Consider the following 20,520-nt stretch of genomic DNA (forward strand, 5'->3'; position numbering starts at 1 on the left):
TGGGTTGGCGGGTCTTGGGGCATTCCTGGGAAGGTCTAATACCGGGTAGAAGTGGTTGGGACAAAATCCAGGCCGACTTTTTTTGGCTATTTCTGACATTTTGCTCTATGTAGCGTTTTCGGGGGCCTGTTTGGGGGGCTTCCTGGTGTTTGTGGGTGAGTTTCGTGGTCTGGGAGCACTGCTGGCTATATATACTTTACTTTGCAAGAGGTTTGAAGCAAATCCATGGTGGCAGAGGGGAGTTAGGGCCTAGCTGCAGAGCGCGCGCGGAGTGATTTGGGAAATTTGTGAAAAATTGACTAAGTCCCCATTTTTGTACTTTTGCTCTTTGGCTGTTTGGGGGTCTTCTACTCGTTTTCTCCTGGGTTGACGGCTCTGGGGCCATTGCTGGGAAGCTCTAATACCGGATAAAAGTGTTTTGGACCAAATCCCAGGCGGAAAATTTTTTGTGTTTTTGATGACTTGCTTGCCTTTGAGGTGCTCTTAGGGGGGGTTCTGTCTGTTTGTGGGTGAGTTTCGTGGTCTGGGAGCACTGCTGGGACACTCTAATCTTGATTGCATTTGCTTTTCAGGAAATCCGTCGTGGCAACCCCGACTTATGGCCTAGCTACGCAGTGCGTTTGGACCGAAGGCCGAGAAATATTGCAAGTATGAGATTTTGCTTTTGGCCTGTTTGGGGGTGTTATGCTTCTTGGCGGGTGGGTTGGCGTGTCTTGGGGCATTCCTGGGAAGGTCTAATACCGGGTAGAAGTGGTTGGGACAAAATCCTCGCGGAAAAGCCTTTTGGCTTTTTTGTAACTTAGGGTTCGTTAGGGTTAGCCCTAGCAGCAGGATTGCATGTGTTTCGGGGTGTTCTAGATTTTTCCAACTGAGTTCTGGGGTCTTAGAGCACTCGTGAGAATGTGTAATTTTGGTTGCAAGTCATTTGAAGAAAATCCATGGTGGGAAAGGGGGGATTTGGCATAGTTAAAGAAAGCCTTTGCCACTATTCTTAACTTAGGGTTCGTTAGGGTTAGCAGTATTTCTATTGCATGTGTTTGAGTGGGGGGGATTTCGAGTCTTGGAGCGATGCTGGCTATGGCTACTTTTGCTTGGTTGCTTGCAAGTGGTTTGAATGCAATCCACGGTGGGTAAGGGGTAATTAGGAAGGGGGTACTTCGGCCTACTTTTACTTTCAAAGTAAGTTTTGTCACCAGTTTTCTGCTAGGCCTCGTTTTTTGAGATTTGATTGGGGGTCTTCTACATTTTTGCGACTGGCTTTAGTAAGGGTCTCGGTGGGAGCACTGCTAGGAAGATCTAATTTTGTTCTAAAACACAGTTTACAGTACACCTAGCTTGAGGGGCAAGATCCGCTACATTAATTTGCCCATACTTATTTATCCTTCAAAAGGTGACTCAGAGTACGCACTTTCAAAAATATTGTACTGTCTACTAGGAAAATCAAATTGTGACTTTTTGCACTCCACAGCCTACATACCTTATATTTATTTATCAGTGGTGTTGTAATATTATATCACTTCCTGTTTTTCGTTGAATAATTACAGGCCGGGTTTCAGTCTCTGCAATGGGGAAAAAAGGATGGAGTCAGGCTTCACAGTAGCGACTAGCGAGCCACAATTCAGCATCAGGCAGGCAGTGGACAGGGTGTCTTCTGGTGACCAACATCGATGGACGAAGCGTCGGCTGCAATGGAGGAGTGCCGCTAATAGGAGGATTTTTTTTCTGAAGGCAACTTACTTACCACTTCCAACAGGACCACTACAACCACATAGATACAGTATCCCTTGCCTTTTTCTCTGACTGTGACTGCATTTCTTGGATCTCTCTCTGCTTCGAAATTGATCCCTTAACACATCACTTAGTCCACTCCACTATCACATCTGCACCACACATAGTCATTTGTAAGTGCTCCTACGTAATTCGCAAGTCGCAGCACGCCCCAGGCCGTAGAGGACTGGGATGGCCCCAATGATGAAGCATGTCACCAAGGGGCAACCCTGGTGAGTGAGGGGACACCTAGAAAAAAAGCAATTTCTCCTTTTCTATCTACTATACCTTCCAGACCAACCCCATTGAGTGTTGTTGTGAATGGATTTATAGTGACCAGCAAGGCTCTCAGGTATCTGGCTACCGAGACCTTATGTTGAATATAGTTATCAATATTTCCACCCACGCCCTGTACTGTCGCATTTTCTTCCACAGTTGTCGAAAGTACTACTTACTTTTAACTGATATGCATGCAGTAGTGTATGCACTTTCAAAGATTGATGGATAGGTTTGTACCCAAAGATTTGTTTATGTTCACAATTGTTTGTCCATGCTGTGCTACTTTTTCTTGTCTCCCAAAACCTTTCCCAAAAACCCCCGTACCCATCCATTTTTTCAAACCCTAACCCTCTTCCCCCGGGCTGTGTGGTTTTGATTGATGTGTGACTAAATTACAGCAATAAATCCACACACTTGCTGGGGGGGGAGGATAAGGTGATAGCAACAGGCTGGTGAAGAAATCCGAGGATATATTCTTACTCTGCTTGACAAAGACCCATGGCTAATGTCAAAGAACTTCAACCGAATTTGTTATACTTTAACATTTGTTAGGCTACAATGTGGCACTGTTCTAGTGTACTTCTGTCACCTGCTATATTCTGTATTGTACCTTTGTATTGCTCAGGAGGACAAACCAGATTTCATTTTCTTTTTTTTCATAGGCAAGCAACTGCCACTGTGTCACACCACTAGTACCACCGCTATGAGGAAATTTTATCCGCCCAGGATTGCCAACCTTATTTGCTGTTTCCCGTGGAGCCAGCCCTGGGCCTAGCCCTACTTGCAAACATAAATTACAGGTAAGATAGGCGTTTGGTTGGAGGTAGTATAATGGAGTATTAGGAGAGACGAGAGATTTGATTGACGGTAGTACTACTAAAGTCCTAGGACTATTCAGGAAAACAAACTTACTGTTATGTTAAACCCCCACCCACCAGACTCAAAAGCAGTAAAAAACAGGTATGGTCAGATAAAGTTTCAAAAAGTATATTTTTATAGCCCTAACAAAAGAATCTCCCGCAAGACCCTCCCTAACCCCAACGATTGTCCTTCAAAAGTCCCCAAAAATCACAACTCCCAATTCCCACCCCCCAAAAGTCTCTAAAAAAGGGGCAAGGGACACTATGGCAGGGTGCTGTTGGAATTAGCAGCCAGGGCATCATGCTCCTTGCGGAGGGTGGCAAGTTCGAAGCGGAGGCCCTCCACCACGTTCTTATAGTTATGGACCTCCTGCTCCAGGTAGGACAGTCTGAGGGATAAGCGGCGCCGGTGTGCCTTGCAAATCCTGTGAGGGGCAGCTGCTTTCTTTGCTGCTGGGCGGTGGCGTTTGGCTTTGGTAGCCCGGCTCCGTACCGCTGGAGCACTGCGCTGGCTGGCAGCCCGCACGGAGGAGGATGCAGCTGTCCCAGTGGACGTTGTTGTTGTACCAGACTACGTCTCCTCCTCCTCCAGGGCCACCAGCCGCCGATATTCAGCAACAGTGGCATCCAGCCTCCGTTGCCGGGCCATTCGAGCCAGCTCCTTCCTCCTTGATGGTGTCTTGGATTTGGAAGGAGCAACTACATGAAAAAAGAAAGACATAGTCTGTAACCAATGCTCCTTAAGATTAACACAAAATGATGGAGCAGAAAGTTGTCACAGTACAAGTAGCAAATTGAAAGCACAGTGCATAACTATTGAGGACAGTATCTATGTAACCTCCGACTTCTTCATCCTTGCTCTAACATTAGTGGGAGTTTAAGGAACAAATTCTACGAGCACTATGGACTTCTATTACAGTCGACTATGACAGTACACCACTCTTATTCTTCTTCTTCTCTCTTGTTTAGGAAAATTGGTACGTTATCTTATGCAAGCCGGCATAATGCCAGCGCAGTGAACTTGCACCCGAGAAAAACAGACGCACACCATGGTGAGTGAGACAGACTTGCGTTACTGTACCGGTCCAGTACATGCAGGTGGTGAAGCTCTTACTTTTCTATTACGGGTGCCACTGAGAATACTCTGTTAAAAGGGCTACTGCTTAATTAATTTAGCTTTCACCCTACAGTGCAAATGAGTATTAGAAAAGGAAAATGAAGAAGCTAAATTATCTGATTATCTATCACTTCACATGGGATGTATTTGATGACATATGGGATGACTTTAGGTGCTTTGCTTATTATTGAGTGAACAGTGATACCCCCACACATGAATGACGTACTACTACTAAACTAAAGTTATTAAGGGAGGTAGGGAGTGTCCACCGTAATAACTGGATATATGCTGTGCTTGCAGTTGCAATACAAACTACTGCTACTATTCATGGTAGTCTTTGGACAACGTTACAACTTCTTTTCCTTGCCTTTCCTACACTGGAACGGACGTGCGGGTGCGGTGTTACATGCTCTTCAAAGTAACACTTAGTTCATCCAGTGACCGTCTACTCTCTCTAGATTCACATATGCTATCTAAGAGTCAGATAGTACCATGAATGATCCAGGCATCCATCCAAAGTATATTGCACACATACAGTTTCTGTCTCACCCACCCAGGCTGTTCTCCTTCCACCCATCCTTGCTTCATCATTCACCCAGCCATGCACCATACCATTTTCTTACCTTCCCAGCCACCTCGGGGACCAAGCAAACACATATCATTCTTCTTTGCCAGTCATCATTACATTTCTCGTGCTTCCACACTTACTTACACCCTTCTTTCGCTTTTCGTTCATCCCATCCATCAAGTTCACCTCAGATCTGATTGGGATTCTTCTCGCCAAAAACTTCACAGCTAAGTCGAAGTACATTTAGAGGAGGCTACTACCTGCTTTTTTTATAATACACCCGTGCAGAAAGCACACTCTGCAGTCTTCAATCTCAATGACTAAGGAATGTATAGCTTACCTCTGCCCGCCACCACCGTGTGAACCCTCACAGGCATGTCCTTGTCCGGCACTTGCACCGCCTCCTCCCCAGAGTTGTCCTCCTCGTCCAATGCCACCACCACCTCCGCGCTGGCCCCGTCTCCAGATGTTCCACCTACAAAGTACATTTAATAATGTTAGAATACACCACTCACTACTATATAATATTTGGTCTAGGAGGAAGAAAGAAATGTGAAAAAAAGTGTACAATTTAATAATTTTTGACTGTGTACTCTAGAGTAAAAATGTCCCTTTTTCCAGGGAAGGCTGTTGTCTTGCTGCACTTTTTGGCACAACTGATGAATGTTTGCTTTTTACTTTTTAACACGCACCACTTTTTCTCCTAACAGACAGAACCTTGACTTCTAAGAACACGAGCAGGATCAAGTTCAAACCAGGTGAGAGCTCGGCTCAACCACAAGAAATGTGTCCAATTAATCGTCAGCACTAAGCACTTTTCCATTTTCAGTTACACGTTCACTTTTATGACAAACTTGAATTTAATAAATGTGTTTACTTTTAATAAAGCTTTTAAACTTAAATAGACTCTGTGGTTTTTGGTCCTCCAGACTAGAGTGGATGAGCTAAAGGTTTTCGAATTTTTGCAAGCATGAGTCCGTGCCTCTGCCATCGGTGACTTTGGGAGCTAAATGACTCTGCCACACTATCTAGTCAGTAACGAGATTGGGGGTTCAACTACAAAGTCTGTTATCACTGAGGTATGTGGAAAGTCTAACAGTCACAGCACCTATTATAATTGATAAGCTAAGTGATGCATTATTTAGTGTCCATAGTTCTGTTTGTGCAGATTTGTCCCTGCAACAGTAGTAGAATGGATTGTCCTCCTATCCAAACCAAAAGTAAAGTAGTATCTTATTCTTTCTTGGTGGTGGTCATTCACCTTTTTATTGTTGGCAATGGTCAAAGCATAAACATTTAGAATACTTGAAAAGACATTATGGACAATCCCAGAGGACTACACTCAGTGCATAGAGCTATTGCTGACTAGAATGGGAGTCCAATGGAAATGCCAAATGTGCAATCTTAGTTAGCTACACAGACAGACTAATAAGAATAATCTAGTAATACCACACGGAGTCATAGTCGAGGCAGGATAAGAATTTAGATCCTGTCTACAAGAAGATCAAAGACGATTTAGAAAAAATCGAATGAGGAACGCTAGGAAAAAATAAGTACTCTATATTAAAATTAAAACTTACTGGGGCCAGCAAAGGAGCCCTCGACTGCCCGGTCCTGGCCTGCATCGACAACAGCACCCTCCTCCTCCTCCTCCTGTGTCCTCCTCTTGCCCCTGGGGGAAGCTGATGTACAACATGAAAGAAAGAAAAACAGAAAACATGGATGATATTTCTCAACCAAATCAAACATTTAAAAAAGAACTAACAAAGTAACAAAATATTTTTGCGAAATAGCAAATAGGGAACGACTCCACGGGATATATTATTGACCAATCTCATGTGGTCGACTACGTCATTACTTTAGTATTGCTTGATTTGCGGACCGTCGAATTGGAAACTACCCTATGTAACTCACTAAACAAAGTACTAAAAAGGTTTGCCTAGGATTGGCAGGCAGCAGTCCGCAGCACGCAAAGTGACAGCCAAAGTCCATCGTGATTGAAGATCAGCGACAACACTAAAGTTTCCTACTACATTCACCAGTCATTAAAATACTCAAACTATTAATCCACCACCACTATTTCTTATTATCGCCATGTGTACAAAGGAAAGACTGGACTTGAGTCTGTAGGGGCTGATTTAGAAGGCCCTTGCGGCTCTTTTGCTCCATTGTTGCGTGACTTTTGTGACGCAGCGACAGCACAAAAGAGGCGCAATGGTGCGGCGTATATTAACAACGTGACGCATCTGGGAGATGCATCACGTTGTAAAGCCCTGCGCCAATAGGGGTGTTCCGGCGCAAGGGAGGGCGTTCCTGCGCAGGAACGCATCCTAAAAGTGGCTGAGGGAAATCTACAAGATTTCAATCAGTCACTTTGAGGACAATGATGCGTGACTCAAACCCTGCGCCTGCTTGAAGCAGACGTACGGCTTGACGCAGCATTGGGGAGATAGGGCACCCCAGAGCATTGATGGAGCTGCACCATCGTTGCGACGCAACTCCAGCAATGCGCCGCCTTTACGGCACAGATGCGTAACGCTTTGGTGACGTTTTGGGCCCATGGCGCGCCGCATTGTAAATACGGCGCACCATGGGTGATGGTGGCGTGACGCACAATTACTGGCGCATCCCTGCAACTTTGCAGGGATGCGCCGGTAATTAAAAATCTGAACCTTAGTGTGTAGCATTACGCAGTTCTTTCAACAACACTCATACATAATTTCACAGGCCAATGAAATGAACACAAAATCTAAAACAAATAAGCATAGTAGCAACACTACTGAGAAGAAGGAGAGCAGTGTACCTGAAATGCACAGAAGATTTTGAAATAAAATGTACCTACAATGTAATGAGCAGCATTATTGCTCTTGGTAAAAAACAAAAATTTGCAATATAATAACACAGCAGGAGAAAACATAGTAGTAAAGACATAGCTACTACTACTCACCAAGCCCGGGGATCTCAAGGCCAAGGAGGTCGAGCAGATCTCGCTCACGGGTCAGGACAACCGTCCAGCGGTGGGTGGCCTGGTTGTAGGTGCGCCAGACCCGAGAGTGGTGGTAAATGGCCTGGCACACCTTCTCCCACCGCTTCCGGCGCTCCCGGGCCCCGTACCCGGCACTGATCTTGCCGCCTCCCATGATGGTCCTGGGGAGGCGGCGCTGAACATAAAAAATGAGTTGGGCCACCTCCTCCGGGGTAAAGATCTCCCGTGGCATCACTAGCTCCCCCCTCAAACGCCCGCACGGGAGCCGGACACGGGGTGCGGGACCCTTCCCCTTCTCGGGATGCTTCCCGGCTCCCTTCACCATGGTCTGGGCGGAAAGGAATAAAGAAAATAGAATAGGGAAGAGAAGAAAAGAGTTTACAAAAGTAGTTTAAAATTAACCAAAAGTAGCAGTAAACACAAAAATATAGGGCTAGAAAAATAGAGGGATAGATAATAAGTAAAATAGATTAAAAAAAACTTCAAACAAGCAAAGGATGGCAGAGATTGACAGAGGATACAAAGACCATGCCCAGAACCATAGCAATGAATGAGAAACAAGATGGCCGCGCCCGTTCACGACCGCGCGGGTAAGTTCGCGCAAGATTTTCCTTGCGAACACGCGCGAGACTGTACTGGCAAGCCGCGGACTTTGCGAGATTACACTTCGCGCCCGGAAACGGAAATACGTCAGGCAAACAAGATGGCTGCGCCCTTGAACGACCGTGAGGGTAACTTCGCGTCTTGCGCTACGAGCGGCTCGCAAAAACGCACAAAACCTTGCCAACTAACACGCCGCAAAAAAAACAAATTGCATATTCGCACGAATTTGCGGCTTCCGAATCCGATCTCGCGCGTGTTCGCACCCCGCGAACCCCGCGAAATTGCAGAAAAACGAGTTTTTCAAAACTGAAAGCACTCGGCAGGGGCAAGAGTTTAAACTCATCATTAGTAACAATTTCCGGTAGTGCTTCCTGACTGGGGCCCCTCCAGAATTCAGTTGCTAGTTGCAACAATTGTATGACCCTGCTCTGACCCTCACAGCAGGCTCATACAATAGCTACAAGTAGGCCACAAAGAAGGTCCTGGGGAAAAAAAATGCACTGCAACAGAAAGCAAAATTACAGATAAGGAAGCAGGTGCCAGACTGGAATTTTAAAACAGTGACACATTAATAAACTAACCCCAAATTAATTCATCTCAGTTGAAGCAGGGCTGGTGTGCTTGCTTTTCCCCCCATAATCTACAGTAATGATGAACCAGAGGGTGGCATTGATGTAACAGAGGGTTGCAGTGGTGAAACAGAGGGTGCTGGGAACCTGTGATGATGAACCAGACGTAGAAACAACATAATTCGCGACCGTTGCGCGACGAAATGTAAGTTCGCAATTGCGAACTGGTACGAAACCCTCGCGAACTGGCAGAAATCCTTGCGAACACAAAAAAAAAAATCCGCAAATTCGCAAGAATTCGCGGATTTTGCGGATTGCGAGTTCGCAAATCCGCAAAATTCGCAAACGCGAGATTCGCAAAATTCGCCCATGCTTAGTAGTGGGAGAGGCACATGCTGCTTTCGATGTAAGTTACAAAATGCGGACTGTATACACATTTTTTTCATCCTGTCCCTTCTTTAATTCCTCTCAAGTCACAAATCGAACATTTCCATTCACTGATTCTCAAAATAGTGGTCACCCTATCTGATCAAACAGTTGTCCTGGGCGTAACAAACCGCAGAGGGGGAGAGAGGGGGAGAGAGAGGGGGAGAGAGAGGGGGAGAGAGAGGGGGAGAGAGAGGGGGAGAGAGAGAGAGGGGGAGAGAGAGGGCGGGAGAGAGGGGGGGAGAGAGGGGGGAGAGAGGTGGAGAAGGGGGAGAAGGGGGAGAAGGGGGGAGAGGGAGAGAGGGAGAGAGGGAGGATAGGGGGGGGAGAGAGAACGTACTTCTTGGTCTCGGAGTGTAGTGTTATAAGCAGTGGTGCTCAAATGTGGGTTATGTTGCACATTGGGAAGTATTATTAAGTTCTTACTATTGGCTTTGAAGTGCCCTCATGACATCTTGAATTCTGACTATCTAGCTTGAGCTTTGCACACACACAGGCAGGCCCCCAAATTACTCAAGTTGTTTAGGCTATCCATGTTGTTTTCTGGACTTGGAGGTTGTTTTCTGTACTGGTGGAGACTTTCATAAAGCTTCGTCAAGATAAGGGGCTGGAACATGTGAAAGCACCGAAGGATACGCGAGGACTCTTGCCTTTGAAATGCTTGCATGGAGGGATGCCAACTCCAGTAAGTTTCTTTGGCGGAGAGGAAGTCCTTGCGGAAACTTCAAGTGTGCTTTGAGAATATAAAAATGGGGTTTGTTGACTTGGAAACCGGGATTTGGGAACTGAATGGAGACGGACGCGTGTACTTCAGTGTAGGAACCCGGCTTGCTGAGGCTCTTGACCCCGGCTGTGAATCTCTCAGTCTGGAGTAGGCTAAGATGCAGTCTTTGCAGCCAGTAAGGTGTTTTTTTTAATCATCGACTTTGTGATGTGTGAGTGCGTCGGTGTGTACATTCAAGTCCCCAGTGGTTATAATCATCGGATCTATTTAAAGCATTTTTCTTTCTGATTTCTACAGTAGAAGTCCGGTATTATCTGCTTGTAATTTATTCCATGCATTTAACAGCTGCATTTGCATACTTATAAGTGTGTAATTACTGCTTGTATACATATTTCTATATGCATTGGAATTATGTTCATTTGAAAAAGCCTTTTTGTTAGAGAGAGTTGCACAAATAAAACCCCATGCTTTAATCTGAAAACAGTCTTTTAATGTGCCTCATTTTATAAGAGATAAATCCCTTTACAGGTGTTTTTATTGCTTCGCCGCGTTTGTGCCTCTGTGTGGGAGAACGGTATTTTCTATTATTTGGGAGGGTGAAGTCATACAATGGGACAGCTTCCCCTTTGGGAATCATGTTGGTCAGCCTCAGGGGATCGGAGCAATCTCCACCCGAAGTCTTCCCTGGACGTGAACATGTGTGTATTTTTAAAACGCAGCACCTGAGGGCAAAAGGCCATATTTAAAAAAAGTTTGCATCCAGGGAATGTGAAGAGAGGGAAGGAGGTCTGCTGTTCCCCAAAGGTCCCCAGTACTATGTTTTCAGACACAAGTTGATGGTTGCAAAATGCATCCTGCCTCATTAATATTCACAAGGCATAGTTTTTCTCCTAGCAAAAATAGGATAATAAATTAAATTACAAGACATTTTTCCATGCTCAGTTGTACACTGTGAACATTTAATTCACGGATCTGGCTATGAATGCATAGAAAAAGGAATTCATATAACTTTCCCGGATATACTCTCTGAAACATTTATGAACTTAAAATGTATGGAAGTCTGGCTCCATGTGAGATCATCAACCTGCTAGTGTATATTTACCAACTGCCAGATTCTGCGCTTAGGAGGTGGCATTTACTCTGTCAGTATTTGCCTGCTAAATTTGGAGATTACCGCTGCCCCGCTGAGTATCTTTTGCATAGGCAGGCACAGCCCTCTCAGTGGTTCCTGTCGATTCATTGAAAGTTTGGCAGACTGCTTTGTCAACATGATAAAGTTGTATGGCATGCATTACATCTTTTTTCATTTTGAAAATGAAAATGGAATTTTCTTTTTGACCTTTAAAAAGGCATTGACCCTCTCAGCGAGGGAGATTTCTCCTATGACGTGAGGGTAATTTACAAGTTTTCAGTTCACTTACTGCCAAATTTTTCCTGGTAGTGACCGACACTGAAAGCTGGCCATTTGACAGTCCACTTTAAATCAGACAGGCAGTCAAACAGCCACATTTCTGTTGGCCCTTACTCTGTCAGGGTGTTGGAGGTATATGTCAGTAGTGGAGTCTGAGTAGTCTCCGTCACTGGCATCCATGAGGTCCATCCTCTTCTAAATGAGGTGGACGGACCTTCAATATGGCAGAGAGGGTGTTCCGTCGCCTTTGTGAAGGAGTATCTTTTCGATCATACTCTAAATCAGGCGAAAATTGTTTTGTGCTAGTGTTTTGTATTCCTGCTCTTTTTTTCAGCAATTCGAATTTGTATTCTTATTTCATCATATTATCATGATGTAATATGTGCTGTGTGGAACCTTAACATTTGAATTTTTGAGATCAAGTAACCACACTTATTTGAATACTTTTCCATTCCCAAATCACAGATTTAAGTTTTTGTTGCAGAGTAGCGTTGTGGATTAGTGGCAAACAGGCATTACATCTGTGGTTCGAGCCAACTTTGTGTTCTTTAATAATTAGCCCTAGATAGAGAAAATCTAGATTATATTTCAGTCATGTATCCTCCAATAAGATTAAATGAAATGAATATAATGCTTATTATAATGTATTTACCTTCATAAAAATCATAGGTGCACATGGTGTGCCCAACGATTGTGTTGAATTGTGAGATCTCCTGGCTGCACTGCAGAAGTTCTTGAATGAGTTCCTTATCCAGTTCCGTGCCGCGGATCACCACTTTGTCCAGAACTGTTAGCTCAAACTGAGGCCTGAAGAAGGCATCAACAGCAGTATCTGTGATGATAACAGTGCCAGGTCGCACACCTAAAAGATTGTCAATAAGCTTAGAGACTCATATAAATATGCTGAAGAACGTTATTATTGTAGCACTAAAATTTAAAGATCTATATACATTAAAGCTAAATCTGGCAAGACAACCCAAAATCAAGTATGGGCCATATTACGATTTTATATAAATCAATTATTAAGCATGAAGGTAACAAGAATGACCAAAGCAATACAAAAAATATAAGATACCTAAATGTATAATTAGATTTTTCAAATGCAACTGTTATGTTTATTGTACAATAGTTTCTACAAACCCAGTGTAAATTCTTTCAAACTGCTCTTAAAGTTGACCTTTGGTGTTTTTTGTCACGCTTATAATTTCAAGTAACACCGTGAATTGAGAAATATAAATTATTATATATCTGATTTTACTGATCGCCATTACTTACTTTACTAAGCCAAAAATGGCTCTTTTAGGCAATTCAAGTTTATCACGGTTATATAAAATATATCGGATTTCTTTGATCGCCATTACCCACTTTGCTAAGCCAATTGCTGCTCTTTTAGCAATTCAAGTAAATAATATTGCAGTTATTAAAAGCACACATTTACTAAATACATTGTAACCTATAGTTAACATGTATACATCATGAATGTTAAAGCACAAAAAAAGTCAATATAAACCTCTGGCATGCCTCTTCCATTATTACATCCACTCTCGTTGGGCATAACGGACACAGTCGCAGCCCCTGCGGTGCAGTGGGGGAGGGAGGAGAGGGTCTCCAGTCTTCTATACGTTAAATGGGAGCTCCTCACCTTCATGTCGAGGGTATGGGTATTACAATGGGCCCCTCACCAAACCTTGCAGGGGGCCTCCTACAGTCACCGGCACCAGCTAAATAAATTGGGCAGCTACAGGGAGGTTCTTCGGTACTAGATCGCTTTAATCACTGAATCCTTCACTTCTGCACCATGTGTAGGAACTGGGATGTGTAGATTATAAATACTTTCAGATTCCAATTTTACCTTCGAACAGGCGCTAGCACATACAATAACAATTGGGTATTTGTCAAAGGGTGGAAGGAAGCATTGCTGAAAAGTAAGATTCAAAGTTCCAGCAGTGCTTATTGCCAAATAGTTCATCTTCTGGGTGCTACAAGTAGCTTTTGATTTAAATATTTTTTTATTGAGATCACACCAAGAAACCGGGATAACAACTCCCACAGTTTCTCTTAATAATTATAATGAAACAATAAAATATTGACGCAGCTTGTGCAGGTTTATTTTAGACCAGGCTCTACATGGTAACTCTGATACTAAAACAGAAGACCTAATGAACAAGTGGAAAGTGTGGACAAGAAGATATACAATGGGAACTGGCTTCTATTACAAGATTCTAAGGTTTCCCTCTTGCACCAGTTATCCTCACAGAAGAAAGCCATCGGCGTATGTGGGAAAAAAATCACCTTGATATAGCTGTCCGGATCCAAGGTGGTGCAAGGTATTGCTCTGGGGTTTCTTTGGGCAGTCTATCCACCAAAGCCTTGCGAGAATACATCTGTAAGAACACAAATTGCTTGCCCTCAAAGTCCACTTAGCCTCTCAGTGAAGCCAACTGTAAAATCTTTGGCCCTCTGAACTGCAGCTCGTAGGACTTTACCCCTCTAGTCTGTAGTCTGCATAACCAAAACAGTACCACCTTTTCATGTCTTGTTTCTCCCAGATCTTTTCTGTAGTCTGGTGTTGCTAACCACCACCTGCTGGATGCTCTCTGTATCCTATCCTAGCAGGTCACGGAGTACAGCATACCATTGGTCTTGCAGGGTTTCTACTGGAATTCAAGACAGGGTCCCCAATACCCGTATCTTGGGCTCTCTGCATAGGTTGCCCAGATGCTCTTACTTCATGTTCAACATCATAACACAGTCTTTGATGCTGTACTTTGTTTTTAGTTTTGAAGGCTTTGATGGTCCCTACAGTTAAGGTTGTCTCTCTCTGCTTGGATTCCAACTAATTTGGTGTGCTGATAATACTCCATGCTACCTCCCCACTACCACCACTCTATTCATTATTCCTGCTTGACCTTGTGGCCCCTGCATTGTTGGCACGTTGAGGGATCGCTTGTGGCTGGAAAATCTTGGCTATCACCTTGAGCTTCCAAGACGTGCTGCCATATTAGCCTCCAGTTAGTCACGACTATTAGTAGCTTTGACTAAACTTATTATTCTATTGGAATTCAGTGTATTGTGTGTTAATTCTCACAATATCTGCCTTCACTCAGATACCTTGAATGTCTCATATGAAAGTCAGCTGAAGGGCTGAAAGGGGTGAACTAACCAACCAGATCGAACTTTGCAACTTTCTCAGAAGAAGGACTTCTTTCAAAGCCACTTTTTTTTATTTTATTTTTTTAAAGACCTTTATTGTACAATTCAAATTTTACACAGCATATAGCCTACAACCCCAGGGGCCGGCTGCAGCATGATCAAGTGTATTTCAAGATTGTCTAAATAACAGACCATTTGCCGACAACTCAGGAGTCCGGCCGCGCGATCTATCAAATGTTGTACATAACTCGCATGTTCACACCTTATAATTGTAGGTCCGGGTTATCTGTTTTATAGCAACTTTCTAACTTGAATGTCCAACTAACAAACACACAAACCGTAAGGCAGACAATTTTAATAAGAGCACAACCCTACCCCGTCCTGTATGTGACATTTACAATCTGTGGGTGAAGAAAGATCTCCACCTGAGGCTCTTTCAACGTATTTCTCCCCTTCGGGTGTGTGACTCAGAGTATGTATTGTATTGGCTCGGACTAACCAGTCCACTACTCCCTCTCCTTCTGTATTGCGTACCGTCACGGAACCCAAGGATCACTATGCCTGCACACCCCTCTCCCTCAACTCCTACTCTTCTTCTTCGTCTGATGTTGTTTGCTCGTCCTCCTGCAGGGGTTCGCAAATCTCCCCCCTAAATACATTCCATGGGGTCCATATCTTGTTCCATTTACGTGGGCAGGCCCTGGCTGTGTAGACTGCCCTCTCCGTAATCATCACCCTATCCATGTTCGACACCATTGTGTCAGTGTGGGGGTCTCTACCGCACCCCACTTTTGTGCTTTATCACGTTTCGCTATCATCATACCTATCGTGGACCACTGTTGGCCTTGTCTGGTAAGATAGTTCGGTTCCCAAATATTTAAAAGGCATCTACGTGGCTCAGGGACTAGGGACAACCCCATTGCTTGAGATATGGTGCACATTATCTGCCTCCAATACTCCAGGATGCGTGGGCATTCCCATATAGTATGGAAAAGCGTTCCTTCCTCCCCACATCCACGCAAACAGTAGGGATGTTGTGCCCACTGCTGTTTTAAGTGTAGTGTCTTTCTTGTGTAATACACCCTGTGCAATATCTTGAGCTGCACGAGCCGGAATTTAGCCGATATGCCCACCTCTCTTGGTGATGCCAATGCTTCATTCCATTTAGAGTCGTCCATCTCTCCTAATTCCGCCACCCATTTATCGCTCAATTTTAATGTGGGGTCTGGTAGGTTGTTGAGCAATTTACAATAGGTGAGTGATGTAGCCCTCTCTTGCATGTAATCTGTGAGGAGGCGATCCTCAAGAGGAGATGCCTCTGGGACCTCCGATTCTGGCGGAATGGCAGCAAGCAGTGCGTGCCGAATCTGCACATATCTAAACGATTCCGTCAGTCCTAACTCATATTGCTGTCACAGCTGAGTGAAAGGGACTACCGTGCCCTTGTCCCACATGTCTCCCACTGTTGAAATGCCAATGTTGTCCCAGTGTGTAAAGCCCTTACAGTGTCTCAGGTTCCCCAGGGTTCTGGTGTCCCACAGTGGGGTAAGCTTAGTAATTCGCCCCTTCCATCCCAGTTTTGCCTGTGCTGTGTATCACAGTGTGGTAGTACGTTTCGTGGGTCCCATCAAGTTATTCATGAGGCGTTTATCATAAAGCGTTGCTAACATGCTATTAGTACCTAGCTGTGCCCTGTCAGCCTTGTAAGACAGGTCTTCCTGGGGTGCGTGTATCCACTGTTTAATGGGTTTCAATTGAGCCGCCAAGTAGTACAATTGCAGATTTGGCTGTGCAATCCCCCCATCGTACCTACCCCTGTTCATTTTATCCTGCGCTATACGTGCCGGGCGGTTGCTTCACAGGAGGCCGGATACCAGCGCCGACACCCGCCTGAAATATCCGGGTAGCACCGGGTATGGTGTGTTGTCTAGGGCATGTAGAAATCGCGGCAACGACATCATTTTGTAGAGCGCCGCTCTACCCAGTAGCGTCAATGGTAGTGTAGCCCAATATTTTACGTCGTGTTTCAACCGTTCCAACTGTGGTTTCAAATTTTTGTCAAAGAATTCCATTGGGTCTTTGGTGACATGGATGCCCAGATACTTAAAGGATGACCCCGCTTTTCTAAAGGGGCAGTCGTCAAGAATCGGAGCCGGTCCCTGCAGAACATACATCTCAGACTTCGCCCACTTTAGGGTGCATCCAGATGTTTTCCCATGCTCGTCACACAGCGCCAGAAGTGCCGGTATACTATGATCGGGTCAGTGAGATATACGAGCAGGTCGTCCGCGTAGAGTGAGACGATCCTCCCACCCCTCTTCCCAGGTAATCCCTTTCAACAGTGGGGTCGAGCGTATCAGTGTTGCCAGGGGTTCCAACGCTATTGCGAAGAGCAGCGGTGATAGGGGGCATCCCTGCCAGGTGCCTCGTGCTAAGGGGAATGTACGTGAAATGTGGCCATTCGCCACAACCTGTGCCATGGGATTAGTGTATAGCAACCGAACCCAAGCAATGAAGTTAGGGCCAAACCCCATGTGCGACAGGACCTCGAAAAGGTATTGCCACTCCACCATATCGAAGGCCATTTTCGTGTCAAGAGCCAATACAATCCCCGGCTCCGAAAGCGACTGTACCTTAGCCAGTACCCCATGCACCCGTCTCAGATTGAGAGCGGTGTTTCTGTGGGGCATAAAGCCCGACTGGTCCGGGTGAATCAGGTGTGGGAGGTGGGAGATCAGCCAGCTAGCTAGGAGTTTTGCCAATATTTTAACTTCCGCATTTAGAAGGGATATGGGGCGGTACGATGTACATTCCGCCGGTGGTTTCCCGGGCTTAGGGCTTGCCACTATAGTGGCGGTCCATTGATCCAACGGAAGGCAGTCGTAGCCAGGCTTTCAGTGTACATAGCCAATGAGAGCCCACTGAGTTGTTCCGACATAGCTTGGTACCATTCAATCGGGATACCGTTTGGTCCCGGTGCTTTCCCCAACCTCCCCGCGTGTATGGCCTTTTGTATTTCCTCCGTAGTAATGTCTGCCTCCAGTTCCTCAACTGCCTCCGGAGCCAGTGTCTGTGTGACTATATGACTAAGTGTAGCTCGCGCCATGTCCACCGACACCGCACTATCTGGGGTATATACGCCTTCAAAATGTACTGCCAGGGCCTTCACTATCTCTTCTGGACTCGTTTGCGCTTTCCCCTCCTTATCGTGCACTTGTTGTATCCCCTTATTGCCTCCCCTTCTCTTGTCCAACCATGCCAACATTTTCCCTGCCTTTTCCCCTAAGTCGTAGATCCTATGTGTAGTCGTGTTAATGTGTTCAGTCGTTTGATGTCGTAAGTGTTCCCTATGTTGCTGTTGACGTAGGAGTAAGGTGTGAGAAGTGTCCGGCGTCGGGTCTGCCGTGTGGGCCACGTTTGCATTGTGTAGTGCCAGTTCAAGCTTGGACAATTCTAGTAGCCTTTCGCGCTTATATCCCGTAATGGATGCTATAGCCTGTCCCCGTAATACTGTCTTGTACGCCTCCCATAGAACCGCGGGGGACTGTACCAAAGTAGTATTTTCAACAAAGCAGTGTGTAATCGTTTTCCTGAGCACCTTTCTAACTTTGGGAACCTTGAGATATGATACTTGTATGGGAAAGATCCTTCTACGTGATTTCTCCTGGGTGGATAAGGTCAGTACAACTGGGGAGTGATCTGATATCCCCCTAGGTTGGATTTCAATACTATCTACATACAGTTTCCCAACGCCAGGAAGGTCTATCCTAGACAAACTATTATGTACCGTGGAATGGTATGTGTATTGTCTCGCATTGGGATGAGTGTGTCTCCATATATCCACCAATCCCAGGGCGTTTAGGAATGTTTGGAAGCGGGAAGGACCTTGAGCCTGGGTCACCACTGGGAACCTGTCTACTAAGGTGTCTACTGTCGCGTTGAAGTCCCCTCCGACCACGATATCACCCTCAGGTAGGGTCAGGAGAAAGTCGCCCAGTGCTGGTAGTGTAACTGAGTGGAGTGCCGGGGGGATGTATACCAAGACAACATTCAGAAGTCTCCTCTCCCACTGTCCCTGAATCGCCGCAAAACATCCCAGATCGTCGATCTCAGTGCTCAGTATTATGAACGGTGACTATTTCCTGACCAGAATACCTGTACTCCTGGAACTAGACGTAAAGTCAGCGTGCACCACCATAGAGTATCCCCTTCTGTCTAGCGCTTTAGAAGCCCCCCCGGTGAGGTGAGTTTCCTGTAGAAGTACTAAGGCTGGTCCCTGCCTCTTCACTGCATGCATTACCAATCCTCGCTTGATCTTGTCACCCAGCCCTCACACATTCCATGTCATAATTCAGAGAGGTGCGATCTGTGTCCTCAGTGTCCCCACTCAGATGTAGTAGATTGGGAGTCGTGCATATTTGCCCTTGTATCCATATCTATGCCAATTGAGTCTCGTAACCGGAGTGTGTTGTTTGTCCCAGGAACCTGAGCAGTGTGTGTGCCTCGCATTGTGTCTTGCCTGTACTTATAGAACTGAAGTAACAACAAACCTGTCCCCCACCTGCCCCCCTGCCTCCCTGCTCGACGGACATCCAACCGCCCGCCCCCCCCCAACTTAGCAGAGTGCTTTACCCAACCCATAAACAGTGTACTTGCTTGCTGGGGTAGGGTGTCCCCCGGAGCCGGGGCCCCCATGCCTCTTCGGAGACCCCTAGGCCCGTGTCCAGGCGCAACCAACCATTAAAGGTCTTATCGATGAGCACTTAGGATTGTACGGTGTATCCACACCCCCATCTGCTCCAATGTGTTGCTGCGTTGGTGACCAGTCTGCTCCATCTGTGCCCGACGTCCGTGATCCTGTTTGGCTGCCCTCTCGGTGGCCCCGGTTGGACCAGTGCGTGCGGCGGGGCTGCCCCACTTGTCTCCAACCTTCCAGCCAGTCGCGGGCCACCTCCGGCGTGTCGAAGAACCAAACCTTATTATCTGCGACCACTCTTAGGCGAGCCGGAAAAAGCATTAAATAGGATAGTTCTTTTGCCCGCAACTCTTTTTTAACCTCTAGGAAAGTCCTCCTCCGGTGAGATACCTCAGCTGTGTAGTCCGAGAAGAAGGCCACCGCCGAGTTTTGGATCTGGATTGATGGGGACACCCTCGCCGCCTGCAAAATGGCATCTCGGTCCCGGAAGTTAAAGAGTCTCGCCAGTATTGGTCTCGGGGGTGCCCCTGGTTTTGGCTTCCCACCGGGGACTCTGTGCACCCTCTCCACTGAGAAGAAGTGTGATAGCCCCTTGGGCTGTAATTTCGTCTTTATCAGCTCCTCTACATAGAGGTCCATTGCGCATGTACCTTCCGATTCTGGAACCCCAAGGATTAGGACGTTATTCCTTCTCGAACGCCCCTCCTGATCGTCCAGCTTCTCCTTGAGCAATTTGTTTTCGGCCTCCACACGGATTTCGTGACCACTTCGACCGGTTTCACTTTATCAATCATTTTGTGAAAGTCTGCTTGCAGTAGGGTGACCTCCGTTGCCGTAGAACCCACTGTTGCTTGGACCTGCGCCAGTGCTCGCATTAAGTCTTCAAGCGTTATCTTCTTAGACCCCTCACCTTACGATGAATTCCCCGTGGACGTGCGAGGCTCCGCATGGGGGGTGTGGGGGGGGGGGAGGGGGATTGAGTTTGTCATATGCAAAATTGTCAAGCTTGGCTTGTGTCGAAGTGTGTTTCGGGCCTCTGCCAGCCATGGTTTCCTCCGTCCGTGCCCCACCTCCACTGAGTTACAAAAGCTCATAATTTAAGGGAGAACCACCATCAGTAAGTACATTCATTTGTCTAACTATGGTGAGAGGGAGATTCTGCCATGCTTTCAATTAAGAGACCACATTCTGCGATAAAAGAGTTCATGAAGTATAGTTATGATATCCTTTAGGTAAGTGCAGTCTTTGTGGTGCTTATAGGAGTATTGGATAATGGGTTTCCTACTCTAACAGGAGAGTGTTAGTCTGCCCAGATATTGAGTTTAAGATAAATTTTAATTTGAGTCAAACATGGCCAAATA

The 20,520-nt window shown here is 45.8% G+C and overlaps 1 protein-coding gene across 1 annotated transcript in view; it reads right to left on the reverse strand.

Annotated features, from left to right (window-relative positions):
• Positions 1–20,520, reverse strand: part of UPP2 (uridine phosphorylase 2) — a 162,879-nt gene that overhangs the window by 52,061 nt on the left and 90,298 nt on the right. The window contains exon 5 of the mRNA XM_086956668.1: positions 11,963–12,172. Within this exon, the coding sequence (XP_086812794.1) occupies positions 11,963–12,172 (210 nt within the window). The remainder of the gene's footprint in view (positions 1–11,962; positions 12,173–20,520) is intronic.

The sequence above is a fragment of the Lissotriton vulgaris genome, chromosome 2_1 (assembly GCF_964263255.1).
Source record: "Lissotriton vulgaris chromosome 2_1, aLisVul1.2, whole genome shotgun sequence".
NCBI classification, from domain to species: Eukaryota; Metazoa; Chordata; class Amphibia; order Caudata; family Salamandridae; genus Lissotriton; species Lissotriton vulgaris.